The sequence below is a fragment of the Cololabis saira genome, chromosome 9 (assembly GCF_033807715.1).
Source record: "Cololabis saira isolate AMF1-May2022 chromosome 9, fColSai1.1, whole genome shotgun sequence".
Lineage (NCBI taxonomy): Eukaryota > Metazoa > Chordata > Actinopteri > Beloniformes > Belonidae > Cololabis > Cololabis saira.
The window spans coordinates 34,022,216-34,047,216 of record NC_084595.1 but is presented as its reverse complement, the minus strand read 5'-3'; the positions used below and the strand labels follow the sequence as shown (position 1 = coordinate 34,047,216).

General features: G+C 44.5%; 1 protein-coding gene across 2 annotated transcripts in view; it reads right to left on the bottom strand.

The window, feature by feature from the left end:
- Positions 1–25,001, bottom strand: part of LOC133450594 (zinc finger SWIM domain-containing protein 6-like) — a 44,372-nt gene that overhangs the window by 13,676 nt on the left and 5,695 nt on the right. The window contains exons 2-6 of one of the 2 annotated variants that reach the window (XM_061729341.1): positions 7,595–7,951; positions 6,219–6,367; positions 2,737–2,887; positions 1,109–1,288; positions 25–207 (exon numbers count right to left, since the gene is read on the bottom strand). In XM_061729341.1, coding sequence (XP_061585325.1) covers positions 25–207; positions 1,109–1,288; positions 2,737–2,887; positions 6,219–6,367; positions 7,595–7,951 — 1,020 coding nt within the window. The remainder of the gene's footprint in view (positions 1–24; positions 208–1,108; positions 1,289–2,736; positions 2,888–6,218; positions 6,368–7,594; positions 7,952–25,001) is intronic. The other variant, XM_061729342.1, reaches the window with a different exon arrangement.

Genomic DNA, 25,001 nt, shown 5'->3' with positions numbered 1-25,001 from the left:
GCCAAACTTCGGACACCTACGCACCAGTCAACTCACCGTGCCATAAAGGCCAGCCACGTGAGTCAAAGAGGGAGCCTTCCTGGTTGTCATGGTAACAGTAGTTGGCGTAGAGGTCACTGGCGATGATGTGCTGGAGGTGCCGGTCCTGCCAGTGCAGGTCGCAGGCCTCGATGGCTCGTGTGAATACAGTCCTGTGGGGGCGCATTTCTGCAGAGGAAGGAAGCGGAGGAGCAAAAAGTTTAATGCTTGGTCATCTCTGTATCCTTAGGAAAAAAAAAAGGCAGCTAAAGCCCACATACAAAATTATTCAGTTGATTTTTCTCTTAAAAAGCATCAGGGATATAAAATGTACTAATTACACTTATTCTTTTTTTAATTCACCAATATAATTGCTGACTACAAAGAAAGACACTATTTTATGCAAATTTAGAGAAAGCTCTAAGAACATCTCTTGAAAAAATAACTTTGAGCTTGCATTTTGTTTTGACTAAAGACACATATCATAAAACATTAATTTAGTCACTTTACTTTGGGCCACCTACATCCGACAGTCTCTGAGCCAAATCTGAACCGCTTTAGCGGGCGGCTCAGATTTGCATAAGATCACAGCCTGAGATTGGAGTAGAACTATCCATTTTTACCTCCATCCAATTTCACGTTATGGTGCATGTTGTACCTCCTGCATTTGGTGGCAAAAGCTTTGGTGCATCTGCACCGTATCTCTGTCGTATTTTGACTGAAGACACAGACATTTTATTTTTTCTTTTTAAGATTTTTTGTGGCTCTAGTGCAGACAGGAAGGGGGTAGAGAGAGAGAATGGGGATGACATGCAGCAAAGGTGCGCGGCCCGGGATTCGAACCTTGCTTAACCCACTGTGCCACGGAGCGGCTCGAAGACACAGACATTTGATTAATACACCATGAAATTATTGTCAACTCAGGGTATAAAAAAGTCACCTATCTCTTAAAGCAAAACTAAGTCACATACATGGAAAGTACTCTTTTGACCAAAGATGCAACCCTTAACCAACATCTCTCCTCTCCAACTGCGTTGTTGCAATGTAAATTGTGTTATTGACAGACATGCATAACTTGTCAATCACTGACCTTGGTTGCCATGAGCACCCTGAGGCAGCGAGTGGGTGAGGTTGGGCAGCTCATTGCCATGGTTACCGTCCTCCCAGGGGCAGACGTCCACGCTATTCCATCTGCGAAGCTGGCGCAGCCACGACGACTTCTGCTCTGGTTTACAATGGGGGTTCAGTACGATGCACATCCACAGGGCACCTGGACCCAGATCACACACGCTGGATTCAGTGACTTGCTCTGCTTCCCAGTTTGTGATGATGATGTAAGCCATGAGTCAAACAATGTGGGAAAGTGTGCTTTTTGAGCTTTAAACCCTCTTAAAAGCAACTATTGTGTAAGTCTGAAAGCTTGAGGCAGTTTTCATGGATGCACGACTCCTAAATATTGTTTCAAGTCTTTGTGCCCCAACTATCTTGCACTAAAATACAAAACTCTGGAAACAGAGAACTTAACTAGTCCAGCGGCAACGCTGCCTGCACACACATCATTTTGGAGTAAATTGGAACAAACAGAATATGAAAAGTGGCTACGTCTCTGGGGACACGAGTGCGTCCAGGGATTTTACTCTCAAGACCGCTGGAGATATGTGTGCTGTATAGTGGGTGCTTCAGATGCAAGTGGAGACATTTTAGGAGAAAGGACAAAGACAAGGACAGAGACGGGATATGAAGAAAGGGGGGAACAGATTAGAAAGAGAGCGAGAGAGTAAGGGGGAGAAGAAATTGAAAAGGAAGTCGAGATGATTTGCAAAGGGAGACATGGGTGAGGACAAGTGAATGAGGCTCATCTTTGTGTCTGGAGAAGAGTAGCTGCGACTCAAAGAAGAGAAAGACAAAAGAGGGAGAGAGCGGTGCCGAGAGGCAGCATTCACCACACATCAGGGGGAGCGATAAGGACTTGGGAAGAAGGGTTTGAAGTGTGGACTTCAAAGATACCGTGCACACACTTCCAAAAATATGTAGGACTGAAACAGATGAGATCACTGCGCTGTCCTCACAAAGTGCAGAACAAGACCAAAGGCAGGGAAAAAAAAAAAACTGAACATCATCAGCAACAACAGCAGTGGCAGCTACAGCATCAACCGAGACATGAGAGGAAAACAACAAAGACAGGAGACAACACGACTGATGTCCTGGTGACGGGCTTGTTGGTTTAGTTATCCGCGTGGAAGTGTTTTGTTGTACAGTAAGTCTGTCAAAAGAACTGCACACTATATCAAACCAAACAAGTGTGTGGTGAGCAGCTCTCTGTCACATCAACTAAAAATATAATTTGAAGTGTTTGAGACTATTGCAAAGGTGACACACGGTGTGCTGCATTAAAAGGCTTTTAATCCGCAAAGATCTCGCCGAGCTGCTGAACCCGCAGTCACAATGAGAGGCTGGGGCTGTCAGTGACGAGCTTGCATGCCTGAGACTGTGGAGTTGCATGGAGACAAGAGGACAAGTGAGCCAACGGTAAAAACTATGCGCGTGTGCCTTTGTGTCAGTGTCTGGGTTGGATCACACTCCATGCTAAATCTGTCAGTGCCTGAGCAGGCTGGGGGAGAGGTGCGTGTGGATGTCTCTGTACATGTTTATAGGACAATCTGTGTGTGTGTGTGAGTGTGTGTGTCTGTGTGTGTGGGGTGCATTTCTTCTCCTCACCCAGCTCGTCCCAGAGCTGTCTGTACTTGTCGGTCATGGTGGTGCCCTGCTGTCTCCACAGCGCCAGCCGAGGGTCGGCCATGAACTGCTCTGTGATCAGTGTTAACATCCTCGCTCCGTTGGAGTCACGCATCTTCAGCATCTCCCTCACCTAGAGGAACGGAGAGAACAGACACTTGTAGTTTACACCCGCAGATGCACAGGCTGCTCAGAAACATACACAAGCAATGGACACCGTTTCAAACATCTTACGCACACTTTAGTAAAATATGTTTCTGTCTGACAAGTGTGTGAAAGCATCGGCCTATGAAACAGTACGGGCCGTGAGGAAAGACATATACTGAAACATATGCAATTTTCAGCTTTGTATAACCTTAAATAGCATGTAAATCAGGCAAACAGATAGTTAAAAATAAATATAAATAATAATAGGGTTGAAGTGATATTGCATAGCATAATATGTGCATGTACTTTTTTCTTTATTTTGTGTGGGATCTGTTCAACAGGATTGTTAGTTGCTTAATTAGAGACGCGGATAAATGTTTTGGTACCCATACAGCTCATTAAAACAATACTTTACTCTTTCTGAAAAACAATTAAATTAAAAGAAATTGTTCCATGTGCATGTCTGTAGTATGTGACCGAATAAACCAATAAAAGTATGAGACGGGAATTTATTGCTTATTTTACGAGGATATTTTAAACTAGCCTGTGCAGATTTGTTGGTACCCTTAAAATGATCACAAATCCCTCTACTGTATATAGTTTCAAAGTAATTATTCAGCCTCAGCTGGTGACAAGGGTGTCTTAAATATTTTTATCGGCCTTTAAAAAATATTTAAAACTTGCTATTGTGTAGATGCTAGTGTGTGCAACACACTGAAGGTGGATGAGAGTAAGAAAAAGGGAGGTCTGTCCGAGGAGCTCAGAAAGAAAATTATAGATAAGCATGTTAAAGGTAGCCAACCACCGAGGATGTGGCTGAAGAGGAAAAATCAACCCTAGTCTGGTCGGAGGACACCATCCAAAAAAAACTGTGAAATACGTGATTTTGGAGTTCAGCTGATTGCAACCTTGGTCGTCTTTTAAACAACAATGTTCCCCTTGGAAGAAGACCCAGCAGGAATCCACTATTGAAAGAAAATATATTTTTTTTAAAGTCAGACTCAAATTTGCTAAATTGCTCACAATTCCTAAAGTATCTGGACAATGTCATGTGGATTAATGAGGCATAACGAGAGCTTTTGGCAAGTCATATCGGCTTTATCTGCATAAATGGAAAAATAAAGCTTTTGACGTGGACAGGGTTGGGTTATGTTTAGGGCTTAGACTGCAGCACTACTGGCTGCTAATTGTTTGCTGGTAGGCATTGTCTTTAATTGGACTCAGGTATAAATCACAGGATTCTTCCTTTGTGCAGGTGGGGGTAAATGTAACACGGCTCCTACAGGGGCTGCTTCGCTGCATCTAGATCAGGGTTCTTGAATCTGGGACAAATAAATATCAAGACTATCAAGGCAAGCTGGAGAAAAGAATGCTGCCCAATTTGAGGAAACTCCGCTGCAACTCCAGAGCACGATTCCTCTAACAGGACATAGCTGATTCAAAATAAATAAATAAAAATAAAGACTGTTCTTAATGACCCTCTACGAGCTTATGTGCTCTTAATCCTGCTGAACATATATGGAAATATTTTTAAAAAATGCAGTGTTTAGAAACCTGCATGCATGAAACAGCTATTAGCAGTATGTTAAGGACTACTGGACTTAAATACCCGCAGACGTCTCACTGAGAAATACAGACATCGCCTGTTGGCAATGACTATGCAACCATTTCTGGTTTCATTCATTTCATATATTTATCAAGTAAAATATTCTGTAATACCAAAAATAAAAAACAAAGTAGCATTTTTTTAATAGGTAATACATAATGATGGATGTCATCAAGTTTTTTCTGTTTCAAGTGATTTCAGAGATTAAGTAGTTTGTTTTTGATTGAAAGGTACTCGTAAATATGTCCTTGTGCGTAAATTATCTTCAGATTAAACAAAGTTGTGTTCAGATGCTTAAGTTGTTTTTTTTATTGCATACATATTTTGGCCTAAAGTGACAGTTACTAATGAAAACCACAGTCAATAGTCCCGAAGATTTACTTTCTGTGGTCAAATCATTGACGTTTTTGGAAAAATTGAAACTCACTCAAGTCTGAGGGCTAAATTTGTTCTTCAGTGTTAGCAAATAATCAAAGTTAATGGTTTCAAAGAGTTTAAATATTTTTCGAAACAAGATGCCACCATTCTTTTCCACGAGTAATTTTATTTAAAGTTGAATATTTGCAGAATTTCCCTTTTTTTTTTCAAAAGAAAATACTTACTTTGTAATCATCTACTATTTATAGATAGTCATGTGCAATTAAAATTCGATAGTATTAAAAATATGTGTTGAAAAGTAGGTTGTGTAATGCTGTCACTGAGTAATTTAACCCTGTTTTTCTTTCTGGCCCATTAGCAACAGCAGAGTTTTCCTCCATCTCCTTCACTTTTTCTCACTGGATTTTCTCACTCTGTAAATTGCAAGTGGGACTCGTTTACTGTAAACTTCGGTGGTCAGCATCTTCTCGTAGCAGGAAATATAACTGCTCTTGGGTGCAGGGGGATATAAAATATTAAACTTATCAGCTACTTTTAAAAATGGGGGTATTTTTCTGTAAAAGCCAGTAAAAAAAAAAAAAAAAAAAAAACAACAGAAAACAGCTACCCTCAACTTCTACAACTTTAGAGACGATGCAGAAACGTGTACACTAAGTATGCTTTATGATCACGAGCTACATGTAACTCCAAGTGTGTATGAGCCTTTGTGTGGGTGTGTAAGGGTTGATGCAAATGTATATGCAGTTGTCAGTGTTAGTGTGCGTGTGTGTGTGTCTGTGGATGTTACAGCCAGCAACGAAATGAAGCTGAGAGCTATTCTAAAAGGCCAGGCGAGCTGGATGATAATGGCCTGAGCTTGTGGTCTTTACATAGAACACAACGCATTAATGCCGACCTATCTGCCACTTTAGCACCAGACAACACCACAGTGAAGCATACAAATCTCACACAATCATTTAATCATGAGACGGAGCACCGAATACTGCAAGCCTTCCTACTTTCTATAACTCTTTCTCCTGTTGTTCTGCACTTTCACTCTCTCCTGCAATTAGCTGAGGCTATGAGACCCCGTGGCCTTTATTACATGTGCTTTATGTGTTCTCTTTTAGTCCCGTTTCTTGAGGGAATAAAAGATCATACAAGAGCACGAGAGAGAGGGAGAAAATACCTATGCAGAGGACACAAGGAAACCAGACAAGAAACCCCAAAGGGAGGGCAGTAAAACCGTGCAGGCTGAGTGTGTTCGCCGTCATGACCAACTGGGTTGGTATGTGCTGTGTGCATGCACAGTTATGTTCTGTATGCGGATGAATCAATGTTCCCGAGCCCTGACCTTGCTGAAAAGCAGGTTGAGCTGCTTGCCCGAGCCGTGGTATCCTCCCTGGGACAGGAAAAGCTTGACTTGCTCCTGGACCTGCTCCTCATCCAGGTGCCAGCAGTTCTCATCGTCCACACTGGCTCCCGCCGTGGGGTCCGGGGCCCCTGTACACACAGACACACACATGCACAGATATAGATGGCGTGCATCGGGTCCCTCTATTTTCTTATAATCTTTTGTTTTGATTGAACTTGTAACCGTATCACCAGGATGTTTTGATTTATACAGGAATAAGATATGTGTTGTATAACTTTCCATGTTTTTGTCTCAGAAAAGATAAACTATACACAATATGTAACAAAAAAAAAGACTCTTCTAAGACAATAAAACACTTCTACAAACACGAGAAGCCTCTTGAAATCAGGGGCAGGGATTCAGTACTAACATGTATACATAACACACCAGTAAAAACAATGACTTTTATATAAATAATACCTTTGAAGCATTTGTTATGGTACAGACTGCCCTGTCTTTTTGTTCAGCTGTAGTAAATAAAGCAAACTAAGGCCAAACTAAGAAAGTTATCCCTTCAAGTATAATCATGCACCTTGAATTCCCTTGTTGCTGAACTGCACTATACAAATAAACTTGCCTTGCCTTATTTATGTGGACTTTTATGTGCATTTTAAACTTTCAACGCCATTTCTTGCTCTTTAAAATTCTGAAAATGTATACAGGTTAATATATATGCAAATGCTTTTGACCCTGAGTGGACTCTCCTACTGTCTCCCTCCTGCAAAGCGCGCTCTAATGTCTGATGTGTGAATCAAGCCGGTAATTGTCTAAAGAACTCACAATGTTTGCGCGCTGATGATGTTTGATGCTTCATTCTTTCGCCTGCTCTTTTCCCTATTGGTTTCCTCGCTTCTGCTGGTATCGCAGATATGTTCAAATACGTTTAAGTGTACATATCAATACAAAACCAGTCTTAAATTTGGGTAAGGGGTTAGTCTCGTCTGCCATCCTGTAAACAAAACACGGTAGTTTCCACAGGGTGTTTCCTGAATCCTGTCCTAAACCCAGTTGACACACTTGAATGGTTCGAGAGGTGAGAACGTTTCTGGCCCACAGAATCTCCTGGTATCGAGCACCAAAATATATTTGGTTTGCATTTTGTCTCATATCTTTTCAGCCTTCTTCTTTTCTGTTTCCTTTCCTCAAATCTGTTTCCTGTGTGTCTTTATTTTTGTAAACTCTTTCGGCGTGCTTTATAAACTCCCTTCTTCACTGTCTGGATCCGATTAAAGAGCAGCATCAACTGTGCAACTGTGTGTGTGTGAGAGCCCCATGGCCTCTCACACACACACACTCACACACACTCGTGTCCTCACCGTGGACCTGGTTGATCTCAGAGTTCTGAGACAGGATCTCATCGGCGAGCTTCTGTGCCGTGGGCAGCACTTCCGTGTGGTGAACCGATATCAGGTACTGGACGAACTTCTGCAGCTGGTCTCTGCTCATCTGGAACAGGGTTTCCGAGATGGGCAGGTGCAGTTTGACCTGCTCGGGTTTCCGTACTCTATAAAGCGACAGCGCCACTACATGGGCGCAGTAAAAGATGTCCTTGTTTCCACAAGTGCATGTCACTGCGGTGATCTTGCAGCGGTCGAAGCTGACGCTGACGCTGCACACAAGCTCCGGGGACGAGGGCGTGGCGGGGTCCGTCACCGTGCCGCTCAAATGGAAACCTGCAAAAATAACACAACACATAAATGAATATAGCTATATATATAGTCACAACAAAGATCCTTTAACTTTCATTGTGTTCAAAAGTAGGGCTGGGGATAAAATGTCAAGAATCGATTCGATTCCGATTCTTAAGATTCAGAATCGATTATCAAGATTTGATTCGATCCGATTCAATTCGATTCCGATATTGATTTGGGTTAGTGTTATTAAAACTGTTTTTTGAGCTGTTGCATGAATTATATGACTGTAGTTATGTAAAATATTACTACTAGTATTATATTGAGATTCAACAGCAAATATTGGCAGCTAATGATGCTGTAAGGACCAATCAGCTCCCAGAATGCTGATAGAACTGCTTTCAGAAACATCATGTGGGTCAGAATTACCAAACAGATCCAGGGCAGCAAACAGAGACGGATGAACTCGGTTTTATTTTTTCCCACATTCCGTTTTTATTTGTTCCATTTTCGGTCTATTTTGGTTTTTAATTTTTGAGCATTTGGTTTTTAGCATTTTTTGCAAATGTAACCCCAAGACAGTATATAAAGTAATGAAATATAGACAATTTATGCAATTATAACCTAACACTTTAATGTTTTCATACCTTTAAACATATTTAAAGGCAAAAACATGGCACCAGTTATTCTCGTGTCCAACAAAACATTCCTTTTTTGGGGATAAACAAAAAAATAACCAAAAGTTGTAATGTAATGATGAAAAAAAAATACATAAATAAATAAAAGAAAAAATAAAGAAAGAAAGAAAAAAACGATCTTTAGACATATGAATCGATTTTTAGGAATTAATATGAGAATCGATTTAGAATTGGGAAATCGATTTTTTTCAACACAGGCCTATTCAAAAGGTATCAAAACAAGAGGTATCTATCCTTCACCCCATAATTCATCATTGCAAGAGTTCCTACTGCAAAACGCCAGCTTTGTTAGATATAAACAACTGTTGCTTCCTACTTGATCAGCTCATTAAATGTGCCCTTCATTACATGACATTGCTAAAGAAGTACCAGGATGTTTACCAGACCACAGTCACCTTCCAAAGGCCTCACGGTTTTAAGTAACACAGTAAGTGAGTGTGACAGAAATCAATCTCGATGCATGAAACTGGCAACACGCAGCGACAAGGAACTGAGAAAGTGATGAGGATGTGAGCAGGGAGCGCGTCTGCACCAGTATGAATTATACAGCCTCTTGTTTGAATCTGATGTTTGATCTTGTCCTGACTGCGCTATCCGGAGGCGTGGCTGGTCATTATGCAAAAATGAATATGAATGAACCAGGTGGAGTCCCCGACAAGTGCTTAAAACACACACTCATGCGCATATTAAAGATACAGGCAAGTGCGTACGCACAGAGACACAGCATGGGCTCGTGATTTATTAATAATGGGAGTGGTTAGGAAAGATGAAGAGCAGCTTATGAATGCATTTATGTTCTCAGGAGGGATGTTCAAAATTCATGTGGACCAGGCAAAGACATACATATCTTTAATGTGTTTATCAAAGGGCTGAGCGTACACATCCCTGTGATATAAAGCATGTATTAATGCATGTATCAAAGGGTTTTCTGGGCCTCTATGTTCGCTACGAAGGGAGGGGCAGGGGCTGAATATTTCATAGGAAATAGATGAAAATGGGATGATGGTTGTACAAGAAAACTAAACAGAGGCCAGGTCAGAGTAGCTTTCCTTTCTTCTTTGTGCTTCTGAGATCCAGTCAGAGTACAGGTGAACATAGAGTAAAAAAGAGAGATGATAGTAAACAGAAGCACAACCCTTGCATTTAATGTGGATTTACCCCTCAGGATGTAAACGAAAATAAAAACACACCACCTGAAAAGATTACTCCTCTACATTTTTACTGAAGCAGCTTAAAATCACAGTCACATTTATGTTATGAGGCCAACTTTAACTTGAATAATCAAAATTCAATTCGATTTGAATCAAATTCAAATCAAATCAGCCCCCTCCCAAAAAAAAAAATGGATCAAAGCAGAAAAAGCAACGTCCAGTAATGAGAGCCCTTTTGCAAAACTTTATCTGCAGAACTAAGACGCATTGGCTGCAAACCTCTTTCGGGGCAGATCTGCAAAACATTGCCATGGAGATATGCTTTTCCATTCTGAAAGCCAGCTGGCAGAGGAAAGTACATGTTCGTTAACAATATCCACAGAAAGAGGGGTGTGGATCAAATATGGCACCCGCTTGCATCTGCAGTGATCAAAGCCTATACGTCTACAGCTGTGGGACACGGAGAGGAACAGGGAGCCGCACCGAGACCATCTTAAATGAGACAAAAAGGTTTACACGCCGCAGCTGGTTGCAGAATGGTAAGCAAACTTATTTAGCTGCACTATCACACACAAATCGGCAAATGAGTTCTTAATACTTGCTGATACTTTTCTTTTGTGTGTGTGTGTGTGTGTGTGCGTGTGTGTGTTTGTTTGTATGAGCCAAGGCTTGTGTTTCAAGAGTGGCCCCTGGTCCAGAGGAAAAAACAGAGAACATCAAAAACATGTGGGGCTGAGAGAGCTCAAGGAAAAAATCCACCTTTGATGCAAACGCACACATGTGCATACGCTAGCTAGACGGACAGTTGTAAAAGCAGCTGTGCATTTTTTATTTATTTTTTCGCAAATTTTTAACTTTCTTGAAGGGGAAATTAACAGGGATACTCTTTATTTTTTGTAATTCCAAACATACAGAACATGAAAAATAAATAATGATAAGAGAACCCGCGTGTTTGAGAGGAAAGGTCTCTCGCGCTTCCCTTCGCTTTAATGGACACTCTAACTGGTTCACCTTCCGAGCCCCTTCGCACCTCAGCCCCTCCCTGCACATTCCCACAGCTCTTTCACTCTCACTCTCTGACAGATGGGTAGGTAATGAGTTTCGCCTTTCCCTGTCCAATCATCTGGGCACCAAAAAATGACCCCCGCGCCAAAAATGCCCTTTTAATTTAGCCAAGTGCTGAGTACAGGGATATTACTGTTTAGATACACACACTCACACACACACATGCACACATGCACACACACCTCCCATGACTCCTGGTTGGGTGGGTATGAAACCCTCAATGTCTCATGTGCTAGCTATTAAAGAGCCTGGTTTCCCCCTCACCCAGTCCACCCAGCGCCCCTCCCTGAGTGCTGTTCAGGGCTCTTTTCTGTGCATGTTCAAGAGGCCAGGATTGGCTTTCAAAGTAACCATGGTGGCCATTTTTAGAACGAGGCCTATGTGAGGTTGCCCTAGAAACCCCTCCTGACCGCCCTGGTGAAATCACACTTGGCCCGAAATTCTGTGCGAGGCAGCGAGAACAGACTGTGACAGAGTGAGAAAGAATGAGGATATGTATAAATGTGTGTGTTCGAATTCCACAAACGCCTGCGGACCACACACACACTCTTTTGGGGGGACCCACATCAAAGCATTCTTACCAACTGCCCTGCGCTCTAGCATTCGGTTTGAAATTGTGTAAGTGCTCGATAAGCCAGCATGCGCTCATGATCAGCTAGAGCCCCTTCTGTCTATTCAACAACAAACGAGAATGTAGGAATACTGGAGCTCTATTACTTTGGAGTTAAAAAAAATAACTGGACGGAGATCTGCAGGTCCTGCAACATACATCTGCTGTGATGGAAGAATGCCTCCTTTATACAGCTCCTTTAAAACAGGATTTAGGCCTCCATGTGAAGGCAGTCGGGAGGGATCAGGGCCGGGCCAGAGGAGGCTTGCTCGTCAAAGCACAAAAGTGCTCAGTGTACCAAAGATCATTGGACTAAATTAGATTGAGCAACATACATAAAATTTCGCAATCACATTAAGATTCCAAGTCAATAGAGAAAATTCGGGTCCAACAGTGGGAAGGTCATTAAGATTATTGGCTGAATTGGTTCATGACTTACTGTCACCTTAATCTAATACAGCACCATGTGGTCCGGACAGAACTCAGCCACTGGATTTGTATGCAGAACGAACGTTGCGTGCAGTAGATTCAGATTCGACGATAAAGTCTGGAGGGTCTAACAAGATGAAGTAAACGAGCTGGTTTCAAAGCAACAGAAGCAAAGAGGGGGAAACGGAGGGCGTGAAAATAGACCGTACGCCGTGTTGACCAAAGGCAGCCTGCTTAAACCTCACAGAGAGAAGGCCATCGGACTGGAATCCAATCCGTTTGGCTGAGTTGAACCGAGAGGCCCAAGTGAAAGGAGATCTGAACTACAACTGAAGAAAAGCAAGGCAGCGGAGCGGGTCGAAGAAGGGTCGAGAACTGCTGGGCGACCTCCCTCCACCCCGCCTCGAACACGCCATCCCACCCACCGCTAAAGGGGCATTTCCTACATAGCGGCTCCTTGAAACGGCTCGATTAATAAGGCTTTAAAGGCCAATACGAGGCCTTTCAGCAACGTGGAGGGTTGGTCTGTATGAGTAACAATATGTACATGCCTGTGTGGTCCTATAAGGAAGAACTCATACAGAGACTATAAACAGAGATCAGTGCTATTCGGCAGGAGACCTTGCTCCAGGCGTGTGTGTGCATGTGTGTGTCCTAGGTGTGGAGCAGACTGGAATAACAGTACTGAGCTCCAGGGATGGCCTTATTTATGTCTTAAACCCACCGAAGGACCAAAGTCTTTTTCCTCCCTGGGTGTATTCTCATCATCTGCACATTCAAACACACACACACACACACACACACACGCACCAACTCCATCATAATCTGAGTAATTACCTCGACAGTCAGAAGCAAGCATAAATTAATGTTTCAAGATATTCTATGAATTTCAATGTTTTTACTTCCGCTCAAGATTCTGACAGCAAAATCTGAATGCTAATCATGGAGATGGCAGGGAAGGCATATTTGTATGTATGCATGTGTGCGTATTCCTGTGTGTGTGTGTGCGAATGCTGACGGCTGAGTGGGTGATTGGAGTTGTCATCAGCTGGTGGTTAAAATGACAGTCGAGAACTGGGCCGCTGCCACTTGGTTGCCACGCGGTACATCAGGAATGACTTGCAATTTTCTAACTATCACTTTCAAAATGGAGTCTAATTTTGCTGGATTGGGCCTGTCAAGCTGCTGTTACTGCTCCACTGGCTGATCCCAAAGGTTAGTGCGCAGAAGAGAAAACCAGTTCCCAAAGACAGTGATGCCTGTGCTCGGATGGGACTGAGGCAACAGAAAAAAGGTTAAAGTGATAAATTATAGAATTGGCTGCAAGGGACATTAAATTCAAGAGTATGAATGAGTGTGTGGCGGTAGTTGTTGCGGGGGAGCCGGCGTTATAGGGGGATTATAGGGGGCAAAGGGTAATATTTCATGTAGCCTGACGTAACCAATAGCAGTTAACTATTTAAAGCGGCACAAAGGAACTTTCCCTTTATTTTTTTATTAACTCAAGAGTGTTATTGATGTGTAAACGTATGAACCTCAAATCAGTAAATCAGTAAGCAGTCGTCACAAGGGCCAACCAGGACATGTGCCTAAACTAGTGTTTTTGATACCAAGAGCTCAATAACAGTTCCTTAGAGTCATTAAAGTTTCCTCAAAATGAAACAAAAAACTGATATTTTACATTTAAAAGAAACCTCCTTTGTGCCACTTTAAATTACTGCAAACTACACATAGGTTTTAGCAATTAACTTTATTTGCACCTAAAACTGGCATTCTTGTCTACTGAATTAAGAACAGTTTTGGAACTATTTCGACTTTAAATCGAGAATCGACATTGAGTAAAGTCATGAACTGGAGCACTGGAATGCAAATTAATCATGTGATACCAGAACATTTGCAGAATTACAGTAGACTAACATTACTATGAATTTTAATTTCAGGCACCTGTGTGGTATTAGGTGAAATGTGCCTTTAAGTAGCGATTCAACACATTTCTGTCACTGGAGGGACCGACGGCGTGCTGACTCCGGCTCCTGTCTGTACATTAACTGTACATTATCCCAATCCATGTGCAAAGTTCATTAGTCAGAAAGAAATTACAGCTGGGTGAATGTGTGCAATTAGCAGAGGTCTGTCCCAGCAGAGCCACGCAAGCCATACATGGAGGTAATGGGATCCATTGAAAAGCCATTGTCTGCTACTTCAGAGGTTGAGTACTACGCCTTTAATGATGAACCCTATGCAGCCGAGGCCCGATGGTGCTGGTGTTTGCTTTCCAACGAAAGATGCAGGTCAGGGTTGAAAAGAGTAGATCCGCGACGGCTTGGTCAACAATGTTAAGACCAAACAAAGAACACACCATCCTCATTGCTTCTGGAATGTGTGTTGTTTGGCTCCTGCCTTAATTTGCATTTGGACAGCGCCAAAATGACATTTGCTGTGCTCGTCAAAAAGCGATCACAGATGTGCTTTTCTCGCTTAATTCAAACACTGACCCATAAATCCTTTGATCATGAATGTTTTTGATAAAGCAGATTTCAACAATTTGTCTTTACATGAAAGCTCGAGTAAAAAATAAAACCACCCTTTAAAAAGGGAGATAAAAACAGATCAAAATGCAGTGAAAAGATTGTGCGAAGCTCGCACGGTGCACACAAAAAAGCCTCTGTGAAAACTAATGTGGCTGAAAGTGAACAGAATTTATTTGCATATGAAAATAGCTGGGCGCTAACAGCACCAGACTCCAAATTACAACATGACTGTGCGCACATGTGCGAGGATGTGTGTGTTTTTAGGTTCACTTTTCCACACCAGGAAATAACCTACACTCTTTACCCTTCCCATTTCATTTGGAAAGTCACCCGACACACTCCACCAGACACAGACATGCACACAGACACAATTCCACCCTTTGACTCACACACACATGTACACTCGCGCACACACACACACACACACACGCGCACACACACACACGGTGCCCTCATGCATGCATACTGGCTTCAGTGACTCCCAGCAGTCAACCTCCTTCTGCTCACAAACAGCCCCTCCTCTTTTCTTTTTCTCTCTCCAATAACTGACTCCTCCTCTGTCCCCCAACCCCCCTCCCATGACACACACATACACAAAATGTTGCCTAGCCCTAAGCTGACCCGTTGTGTGTACTGACGTCACACACTAGACAAGGGGAGGCATCATTCCAGACAGACACACACACACTCGCACAGAGTAACACACACAGGCCCCGGCCAAGGGGGAAGCTGCATTCCAGCACACAAACACACATCACTGCGCCTGGCGGTGGGAAGCTTGGGGAGCGCTCAGCTGTAGCAGGCAGGCGGGGTGGAAAAGGGAGGAGGGGGGGGGTTCAGGGGAGGGAGGAGGGAGAGCGATGGCTCCGAGCCAGTGTTCCTCTGAGCTCAGCACTTCCCCTTTCAGCTCCAGCCAGCCGCCAGTTTGCGTAACCCAGCCCATGCAGCCGTGCTGGCTCGTGCTTAACCCCTTCCTTCCTGGAGTCACTGAGGTCACACTCGCTGCTGTCTGTTCGCCGTGGCATGCTACATCCTGGCGTGAGGCCGCCTATATCTGACATCAACCCAACGTCACACGGCGCAGCTCGGCCTTCTACGGTACCACCTGACAAAGATGGAGGCCGATACACAGGTCTACCATGTTCCCCAGCTTTACAGAGAAAGGGGATTCTACAGACACACACACCTATAAACAGGTTCATCTTCCTCACTTTCTTTCTCATCTCAATAGTATTCGTTAAAACTTGAAGACTAGAGAAGACAAAAGCAAAGCAAACACTCCTAAATTAACAATTACTAAGCAAACTAAGCAATCCTGTTTGATTAGGCTAGTGAAGCACAAGCACCAAAGCGTAAGAAATGTCCCCCCTCTATCATTTTCAACTCTATATTTTCTAAACCTTCATGAGCTCATGTAGGCCACAGCACGAACTCTGCAGGCAGAGGTTTCGCACATCAGACACAGCGCCTTTCCCCCTTAAAAGACCAGGTAAAAAGTGTTATCGCTCTCCCTAACCCTAGCAGACACTGTGGCAGGATAGGCAGAGATGGAAACACAGAGTTGGGAGGGGGGAATGAGGGAGGAAGGGAGTTCCTATCACGTTTAATATCACTTGACATGCGTCATCCAGCATCTCTCAAAGAGATGCTGAGCTTTTGTCAAAGCTGTGGCCCGGTCAAAGGATCCTACACACGTATGCGTATGCGAGACACACCTATACTGCACAAACACAGATATGATACAAAGGCAAATATCTTGGAAAACTAGTGGTCGGAGAACGGGAATAACCGGGATGAAGACAAGTGAGGGATAACTAAAGAAGGAGGCGGAGCGACAGAAAAGGTCGAATGCGTGTCTCTGCTGAATCGACGTGGTCGATTCACTTGCCTGCGGGCTATTCCTGTAAATATTGACATTGATGTTAGCATCACTCTCTTAAGGATAAGCGATAAAGCAAGGGGGTTAGATTTACTCTGTGCAAACTGAAAGCATCTGAAATCACACACTAAGCTCAGCTCTCTCTGAGTGTATTGAGAGGAAACGATGAAAGAGTTTCAGGGTGAAAAGCTGCAACCACACAGGGGAACTGAGCTGTCTCAGTAGGTTTGCAGCTCTCACTCTTCTCCCTCTCTAGATGGTTAAGGTTTCCACTCTCAAGCTAAAAGCAGGCAGCGGACATAAGAACCTTCAGAGAGACCTCTATTTCCCAGAAACGACTCTCATTTCATGTAAATAGCTGCCTTTCAAGGGCTACATTGAGATAAATTGCCCTCCGCCGGACAAGTAGGAGACAGTATTCCCCCTCTTTTGTTGTCATCTGCATGTGTTGCCATGACAGCACATATCTGCCTGGGGTGATTCTGTATTTATGCATGTGTGTGGGTGATTCTGTATTTATGCATGTGTGTGTGCGTGTGTGTTTTGCATTCAGAGGCTCTATTTGCTAGGGCACATTGCAAAGCGAGCAGGTCTGCACACATCACAACAAAAACACAAATACCTCTCTGGTTCTTTGTCAAACACTCACAAGTACAGCGGCACAAAAGTGAGCAAATAACACAAGAGTGTGACTAAAACCAAAATTCAGGTCTTACTTGCGTGCAAGCACCCAGTTCTTGAGGCTAGGAGTTTACTACCAAAACTGTTGTACCATTAAAAATAGGAAAACCAATCCATCTGTGACAACACCTTTTCCAAAAAAACCTTTAGAGGTTAACATGTCCAGTCGACCGGGAATTAACCTGCATGAGGGAAGCAGTCATGCTCAAATGAATTTAAATAGGTTAAAAAGAAAAAGAAGAAGGCCTCTGGGCCCTGATTGCTTATAAATGATCTCTTAATTTCTAAGTTAGCAAAAGCATTCAAGCAATTGTTCGTACACTCAAAAGCCTCCACAGATTATTTGAACAAACCAGCAGTTTCACAGATGACCGGAGAATAATCACACCCTTCCGCAATTTTGCTGATTATGTCTCACGAGTGACTTGTGAAGTGAAGGACTGTGTCACCTCTGAGGCCACATCAAACATAAGGCAACGGCTTTTGTTTATATTTCACCATCAGCTTGTACCTTGCGATCCTCATTACGTTCATTTGGGATGTCGGGTCGCTACAGCCGAGGGGGGGGCGGCAAGTTTGATAAGGGTTCAAGGTGGGGAGCGTGAGCCTGCAGTTCTACCAGGAGGCTGCTAAATAATCAGAAGGATAGACCGGACCGTGTTTATATGTGTGTGAGAGAATCACCTCCCGTGGGCTCGTCAGCATTCACCCATGAAGTAGGTCAGTGAAATTTGCCCAAATTAGGTCAGTGGCAGTCAATGGGTGCCACCCTGAACGAAAGGAACGATAAAAGGGAGGGACAGAATGTCTATAAGGTAAGGGGAGCAAAACTAGAGGCGTTTCTTAGTCTTAGCTTCTAAACTTAATTACGGGAGTACTCTACCATACAAAAACACACATTCAAAACCTCAAGTCCATTTGTTTCTCTCCTTTCACATCCCTGGTTTTAGAATCAACATGGATCAGAAGCCTGTTTTGATTAAAATAGTGTTTGAAAAGCAGTCTGACTACGTTACAGTGCTAACGCCTGATTATTTAGCACCCTGTTTCCCCACCCCCTTGAGCTGTTTAGATGGCAGCGTCTTTGTCACATGCCTCTCGCTCTTCTTGATTTTTTTTTTCCCCTCCTCCCCATTTTGAAGAATCCACTTTGCTAGAAAGGTTGCTGTGCTTTTTCTCTTCTAAATAGCGGAACATGTGAACTTTTGAAGTCTGTGTCACATTGTGATTTGTTTTTCATCTTCCCACATCTGTCAGTCAATGAAAGAAAACATGACTCCAAAAAAGGACATTTTATTGCTGCTCCCCAATTTCATATCCACACATATAAACTAAACAAAAACACAGCAACAACGAAAGAAGAAGAAGAAAACAAAGGCTGTAAGAGTGAAAAAAGCTGTAGTGGGCATTAGGCAGATGGGAATGGGCTCAATAACAATCTGTGAAGAATTGCAAGACTTTCCATGGAGGATTGTGATGAAGTACAGCTTGTGCTTGCTGGGCCCCCTTTGTCCAACTTCCAATCAGATGAAATGTGCATCCCAGTGTAGCTGCGGGGCAGACTCTAAACTTTAATCTGTCAGCCCTCAGTCACTCATTTCAAAGCAGTCGGATGTCAAAAAGGAGGAAGAGCTCTGACATGTGTCTTTTGTGTGCAACGTCTGTTCACAAGAGCGATGGTGGAACCTGGGCCTGGACCAAATCACTCAAGCCTACGCCCTCACTCTGACAGCCGCAGAGGTCGGGCTGGAGGGACAAAGGCTCTCTTCCCTGGGCAGCGATCAAACTTGAGCCCCCGGCTTGTCTGGAGATGTGACAAGGCCCATTCCCCCTTTCACTGCTTTTTTTTCTCCCCATCCTCCCCCTGCTGCCAATCATGTGTCATATGCTTCACACTCTCGCCGGATGCACTCCTCTGTGTGCTGAGTGAATGTGTTTGTGCTTGGGCTGGGCCTGTCTACTTAACTTAAAGAGATGCAGAGACAAAGCGACACATAAAGAGTCTGGGAGCTGTGAAGGAATTGTTGAGCCAGAATTGACCAAAATGTACAAGCTGTACGTTACTTAGAGTAAAGTGAGCCACAATGAGTTACAGTGACTAACACAACTAGCCAGAGAGAGAAATATGCCTGGCTATAGAGGCTGGGTATTGGAGCCAGAGAACTGAACTGCAGCCAACCTGGATGAGGCCTAAGTCCAGATATGTTGGGACAGTACCAGAGGCCCAGCAACAGCCTGTCAAAGCAGGGAGGAGGGGGGGAGCAAATGAATTAGCAAAAAGTAGAGTGAAAAAAAAGGAGAAAAATAAAAAGAGAGTGGGCAGGAATATAGGAAGAAGGGTTTTTGAGGCTTTTCAGCCACAAAGTGGGATGGAGGGGGCTGGTTGGAGGGAACTGCTGAGAGTCAGGAAGAGCTGGAACCGTGGCTCGCAGGCAGGGCCAGGACTGAGCCGGGGCTGCTGAGAGTGAAGCCAGGGCTGGAGGCCAGAGGAGGGAGGGATGGAGCGAGGGGAGCTGAGAATTGGAAGAGGTTGCAGCAGAGCTGAGGTTGGGGCTGGGGCCAGAGCCAGGGGCCCCAGCTTTAGATTTAGTCAGCTGTTCCCCTGGCCAGCAGCTGGAAGAACACAAGGAGAGAGTAGGAGGGGAGGTAGCACGGGAAGACGGCACAGAGACTTCAGAAGAGAATTTTGAACTAGTAAAAATTAAGAGAAGGACGGGAATAAGGAAGGAGGAAAAAAATAGCACAGCCATAGAGAGTGATAAAGAGGGAGAAAGAAGAGGAAAGGGGGAGCGGTTGGTGGAGGCTTGGAAAGAGTACAGTGGAAAAGCCATTAGATTCCTATGAGAGAGAAAACAGCGCTGAGAGCAGACAGACTGACAGAAGGTGGTTAGGGCTCACTGGCTTCACAACCACTCTTCCCTTCCTCCTTTACCGACTCTCCTGCACCCTAAACCGTTCCTTCCCTTCCTCTGTCCTCCATCCTCCTCCTCCTTGTGTTCCGTCACTGGCGAGCTATTCTCTGGCTACCGCCTTTTCAACCAGTTGTGGCTCGACAACAGCCCTGCTATTCATTACGCACGACCTGCAGGCATGACCCTAACCACACACACACACACACACACACACACACACACACACACACACACACACACACACACACACACACACACACACACACACACACACACACACACACACACACACACACACACACACACACACACACACCAAGATCCTGAACAGGTGCCCCACACTTGCACACATGCGCACACAGCAGCAGAGGGATCACACATAACTGGAGGGGGAAGATACGGAGAGGGAGTGCAGACAGCAGGGATGACTGGGATGCACTGCAGGATGAACAACAAGATATAGAAATTGAAAAGAAAAAAAAACATTGAGAGCAGAAATAAAGATGTAATTAAAGCAGAACGCATGCGTGCTTTGTTTCCCTACAAGAAGTGAAATGAGATTTAGAGTAGGTGAGCAAAAGAGTGAGGGGTGAAGGTTCGCCACAGGGCAAGCAGCCGCTGTTAGCGAAGCACTTTATGGCCTATTATATTCCATTCAGATGGACCAGGCGTCTGGGATAAAAGCATTTAGTCTGTGCCTTGGTGAGTGACTCAGCACTTGGAGCAATCACAGCTGGACCCCTCATAACTACACAATGCATATAAATGAAGTGGCCCACTCACTGCATATGGATACTCCTGCATCTCTACCTTGTCCTCCTACACTACTTTTTTTTTCCCACCTCAACCTTTCCGCTTTTCAAGTACTCTGTTATTTAATGTTAGACCGAAGTAACTACACCTGCTCCTCTACATGAAGGACTTAATCAGAGCAGCTTCCAGTAAGGCAGTAAATCAGAGGTGGTGGGGGACAATTAGTGGTACCAATGTGCTTCAAAAATAGATAACAAGTAGATTTCAGTACACATGCTATGCGCAGATTTTCCTCAAAATTAAGCAGACATTTCTGCTGCGACTGGAATAGCTGACCCACCTCCTCTCCTCTCTTCCTTTCATTTACTGTTGAGATGGTAGACAGCTCCCCCCTCCTCCCTCTCCTCCTTCTATTGCTTCCTCTCCATCACTCTCTTGTCTCTCTCCACGGCTCTACCTCCACCCTCCTGCCCTTTTCCTTTTCGTTCTACCTCTCTGCAGCTCCATCCTCCCCTCGGTGGTGGTTAATGGCACAGGAATCCAGCGTGGAATATAGATCAGTGTGAGATGGATGGGGCACCAGGAGCTTCGGCCAGTCCCGTAGGTCCCAGACCAAAGATTAACTAAATATTAGCTGACAGGAAGAGAGAGAGGCAGGGACACAGCTGCAGCTGCTAGTGCCACTGTTGGCGGAACAAACGGCAGAGGCTGTTTTTAACCCTCTTTGCTCTTGGGAAGAGAGAGACGGACAGATGTGATAAACACTCATGAGATGCAAAAAAAGGAAAAATACACAGAATGCAATGGGACAAACATACTGCCATGCATGCACGGGCTATCTAAGCACCCTGGGAGAAGAGGTCCACTAATCACATTCTCTCCTCCCCCTCCCTGCTCTGCCAAGGCGGATAGTGAGGGGGGAAAAAGGGAATAAATCTTTATTAGGCAATGTGTCCCTGCTTTATCGATCGTTTGGCTCCTTCCCTCCCCTCCTCCCACTCAACCCCCTCACTTTCTATCCCCTCCTTTTGTTATTTTAGGTGTGTGTCTGCCATCCAGTTCAATTGAGTCAGGGTGTACATCAGAGAGGACCATTACCCATGTCTCCCTGGGCTGGGGCTGTCACTGTGTGCGAGGGGGGTATGGGTTGAAATGATGTAGCCACCCAGGAGGGACGGCTAGCTGGTTTACAACTAGCCAGGCGGGCAGACAGACAGACAGATCGTAGCGTTTGGGTGAGAAAGCAGACAGGCAGGGTGGCAGCAACGCACAGTGGCAGGAACTCAACAGCACCAAGCAGATTTGTACTTCCCCTGCATGGAAGTCCTGCGTTCCTCGGAGAACGGTACTGACACCGACTGATTTCCCATTCCAGTTTCCTCTAGCCACTCATGACAGAACACTTTCTGCAGTAAAAACTTGACAATAAAGTGCCCCAACATACTAGAAAATGATGAAACAGCCAAACAAACTACGCATCTGATGTGCTGAACTGAGATCAGTGACTCGCATATAAAAAGCCACTGATAAAAAATTAATTTCTGAAAAGCAGAGCATGTCGAACGCTAAAATGTCCCAGGAAAACATTAGACTGGGGATCATTTGACAACTTCAGAGAAAGACACCACAGGAAATAGGCCAAGTCTTGTTTCTCTCATACTTCTATCTAGACAGTGGTAAACAGAGCTTCTAAATGTAGAAGCAGAGATAGCCCCTGAGGTTTGGATGCAGGGTTCCAGCTCTGCTCACAGCACAGGGAGCAGAAGCTCGGCAGTCATTCTTCTTTTGGGAGTTTTTTAGACACAGGAAGTGCTATCGTAATAGGCTGCATCGAGACAGAGGCAGGGCAAATACAAGGAATTTCTCTTGTGCTGTTTGGGAAATGAAACTGGAAAATTGTGGAGGGGAGAAACAGAGGCCATGAGAATTTGTAAACACAAAGACCGAATCCATGAAAGAAAGAGAGGATAAGCATAGGTGTGTAGTGATCGGGAGTACACGAAAAAAGGCAATAACATTGCAAAAGAATGAATGGGGCCAGAAAGCAAGGAGTAAAAAAAGAAAGAAGTACTTCAAGACAAAACTCTTTAGAAAAGCTAACGAAATTCCTTCAGCAATTGAAAGCCTAGCCCTCCTTGCTTTTGAGTCGCTCCCATTCTCTTTGTCTGCATCTCTCTCATGCCTGGAGAGCCTTTCTAGCTCTATTCAGCTCTGCTCTACCACAGAGCAATGAATGCGTGTCTCACATGCCACACAACCGCGACATCGTTGGACCAGGCACAGCCAGAGGCACCTTGCACTCTCAGGACTTCTTCTTCATGCCTCACATGGCACTTGAGCTTGCCTGGAAAGAAGAGAGGCCGGGATATAACACCTCTTTCTCGGTCTGGCTTGAATTCCAGATTCTTCCACAAAAGGAGATACTCTTTGTCCTCGCGCCTACCAATCTAGCTCTCAGGTGAGACGCCGCTTATGTGTTCAGAAACACACGTTCAGCCATGTATGTTATCTTTTTTCCTTTGGCCGGGTTCTATTTATCGGGAAACAATATTGCAAGCCTCAGCCCTTTTTCCACCCAAGTACCTCCTACTAGAGGGACACTCTGACCAGATTGACCTCTGACTTCAGAAAATCCCTATCGGTCAAGTGAAGGGGTCACCACTGGAGCAGCTCAATAAAGAGATGAGACCAGTCAATGAGTGAGCACTTCTGTGTGTGTGTGTGTGTGTGTGTGTGTGTGTGTGTGTGTGTGTGTGTGTGTGTGTGTGTGTGTGTGTGTGTGTGTGTGTGTGTGTGTGTGTGTGTGTGTGTGTGTGTGTGTAATAAGGGTCAGTGGCAGGTAAACCCTCTGCCTCCGCTGTTGTTTACTCTAAGGCGCCTACTTGGGGGCGCCTCCACGCTGTGTGTGTTTTAAAGCATGTATGCAAGTGTGTGCGTTCAAGAGTAGCAATAAGATAGGGTGGGAATGATGACAGATGGGAATGTCATCCAGCGTCTTATCACTAACATGCCTCACCTTTATTCAGCCTGAAACGCATGACCATAAACACCCTCACTCAGCCATTGACACAAAAAGCCATAGGCACACACATACTCGTAATCACACGCAGATAAAACAAGCAGACCTAATCTACCTTTACTCATAAAACTGTGCAAGCATTTGGAGGAGTTTGTCCAGGAAGCAGCTTCAGGAAAGCAAATCCACCCACCAGTCCTTTAACATTAACATTCAGATTTGGTTTGTGGGAATCTATAGCAACACGATATCAATAAATTGATGAAGATGGAAGAAAATGCACGCTCTAAACCATAGATAACCTTCAGTTCTGAGTGCACAGTGATTATGTGTTCACACACAAACATATACACACACAATGTTTGTAGCTTTTGGGCTGACCCAAAGCTGTTTGGCTTCTGGGAAAAAACAGCTGTTGGCCAAACTGTGCAGAGAGGCTCTTTTCATTAGCAACACTGGAAGCATATGTGCAGCAATCACATCCTTTATTCATGCACATACATGTAAGGCTCATGCACACTCTCACACAGACTCACACTGCACATACACCGAGCACTCCATGACTGTAAGCAGAGTGTTGGGATGCTTTGTGCTTATTTCAGCAGCCTATTGGTGAAAGAAAAAAAAGGGTAGAAAAGAGAGAATCAGATAGGAGAACGCTGAGTGCTGCATTCCCCTGTTGTTATTATTGCCAAATCGAAGGGAGAGCGGCGGCTGGTAATAAAAGTCATTAAATGAAATAGAAAAAATGTCTTTTAATAGCGGCCTTGTCATTGTGGATTTAGTAGCCTCTCTATCGCCTGCTCCCTGAGCTTCGTTCCCTGACAGAGAAGAGAGGGGCAGAAGCTCTGCGGAAGGAGGACTGGATTCCTAGACAGAGTCAGCCAGCCGAGGAGCTGTGCTGACGCACAACCAGCAGCCACAGTCTGGGACAGGAGACAAGTCAGGCTGGAACGGGGGACCGGGGCATACGCTGCAGAGCTCAAGCTGGAACTTTATTACTTTAACTGGTTTATTTAAACAAGGGCCAATGCCCGCTGATCCTGCAGCCAGTAAGAAATAATGCGTGGGTCATTTTGAAGAGAGAGGTCTTTTGGGCATTGGGGCGAAAATCCTGGCAGTGTGGCAGATGCAAGGCAGCTGGGGCTGGACCTTGGAATGATGATTTAAGAGGGGAAGGGAGGAAACAACTATGTCTGGGACCAGGAATAGGACGGGGACAGAGACTGGCTCCAGTCAGGTAGACTGACTGGAAAAAAGCCACACGGACATTAGTCCTCACTTGAGATGCCAGGAGCCTCTATTAGTACGTATTGGGTACAGTATCCGAAATGTGAAAAACAGGAGACAGTTGGAGCTGGGTATAG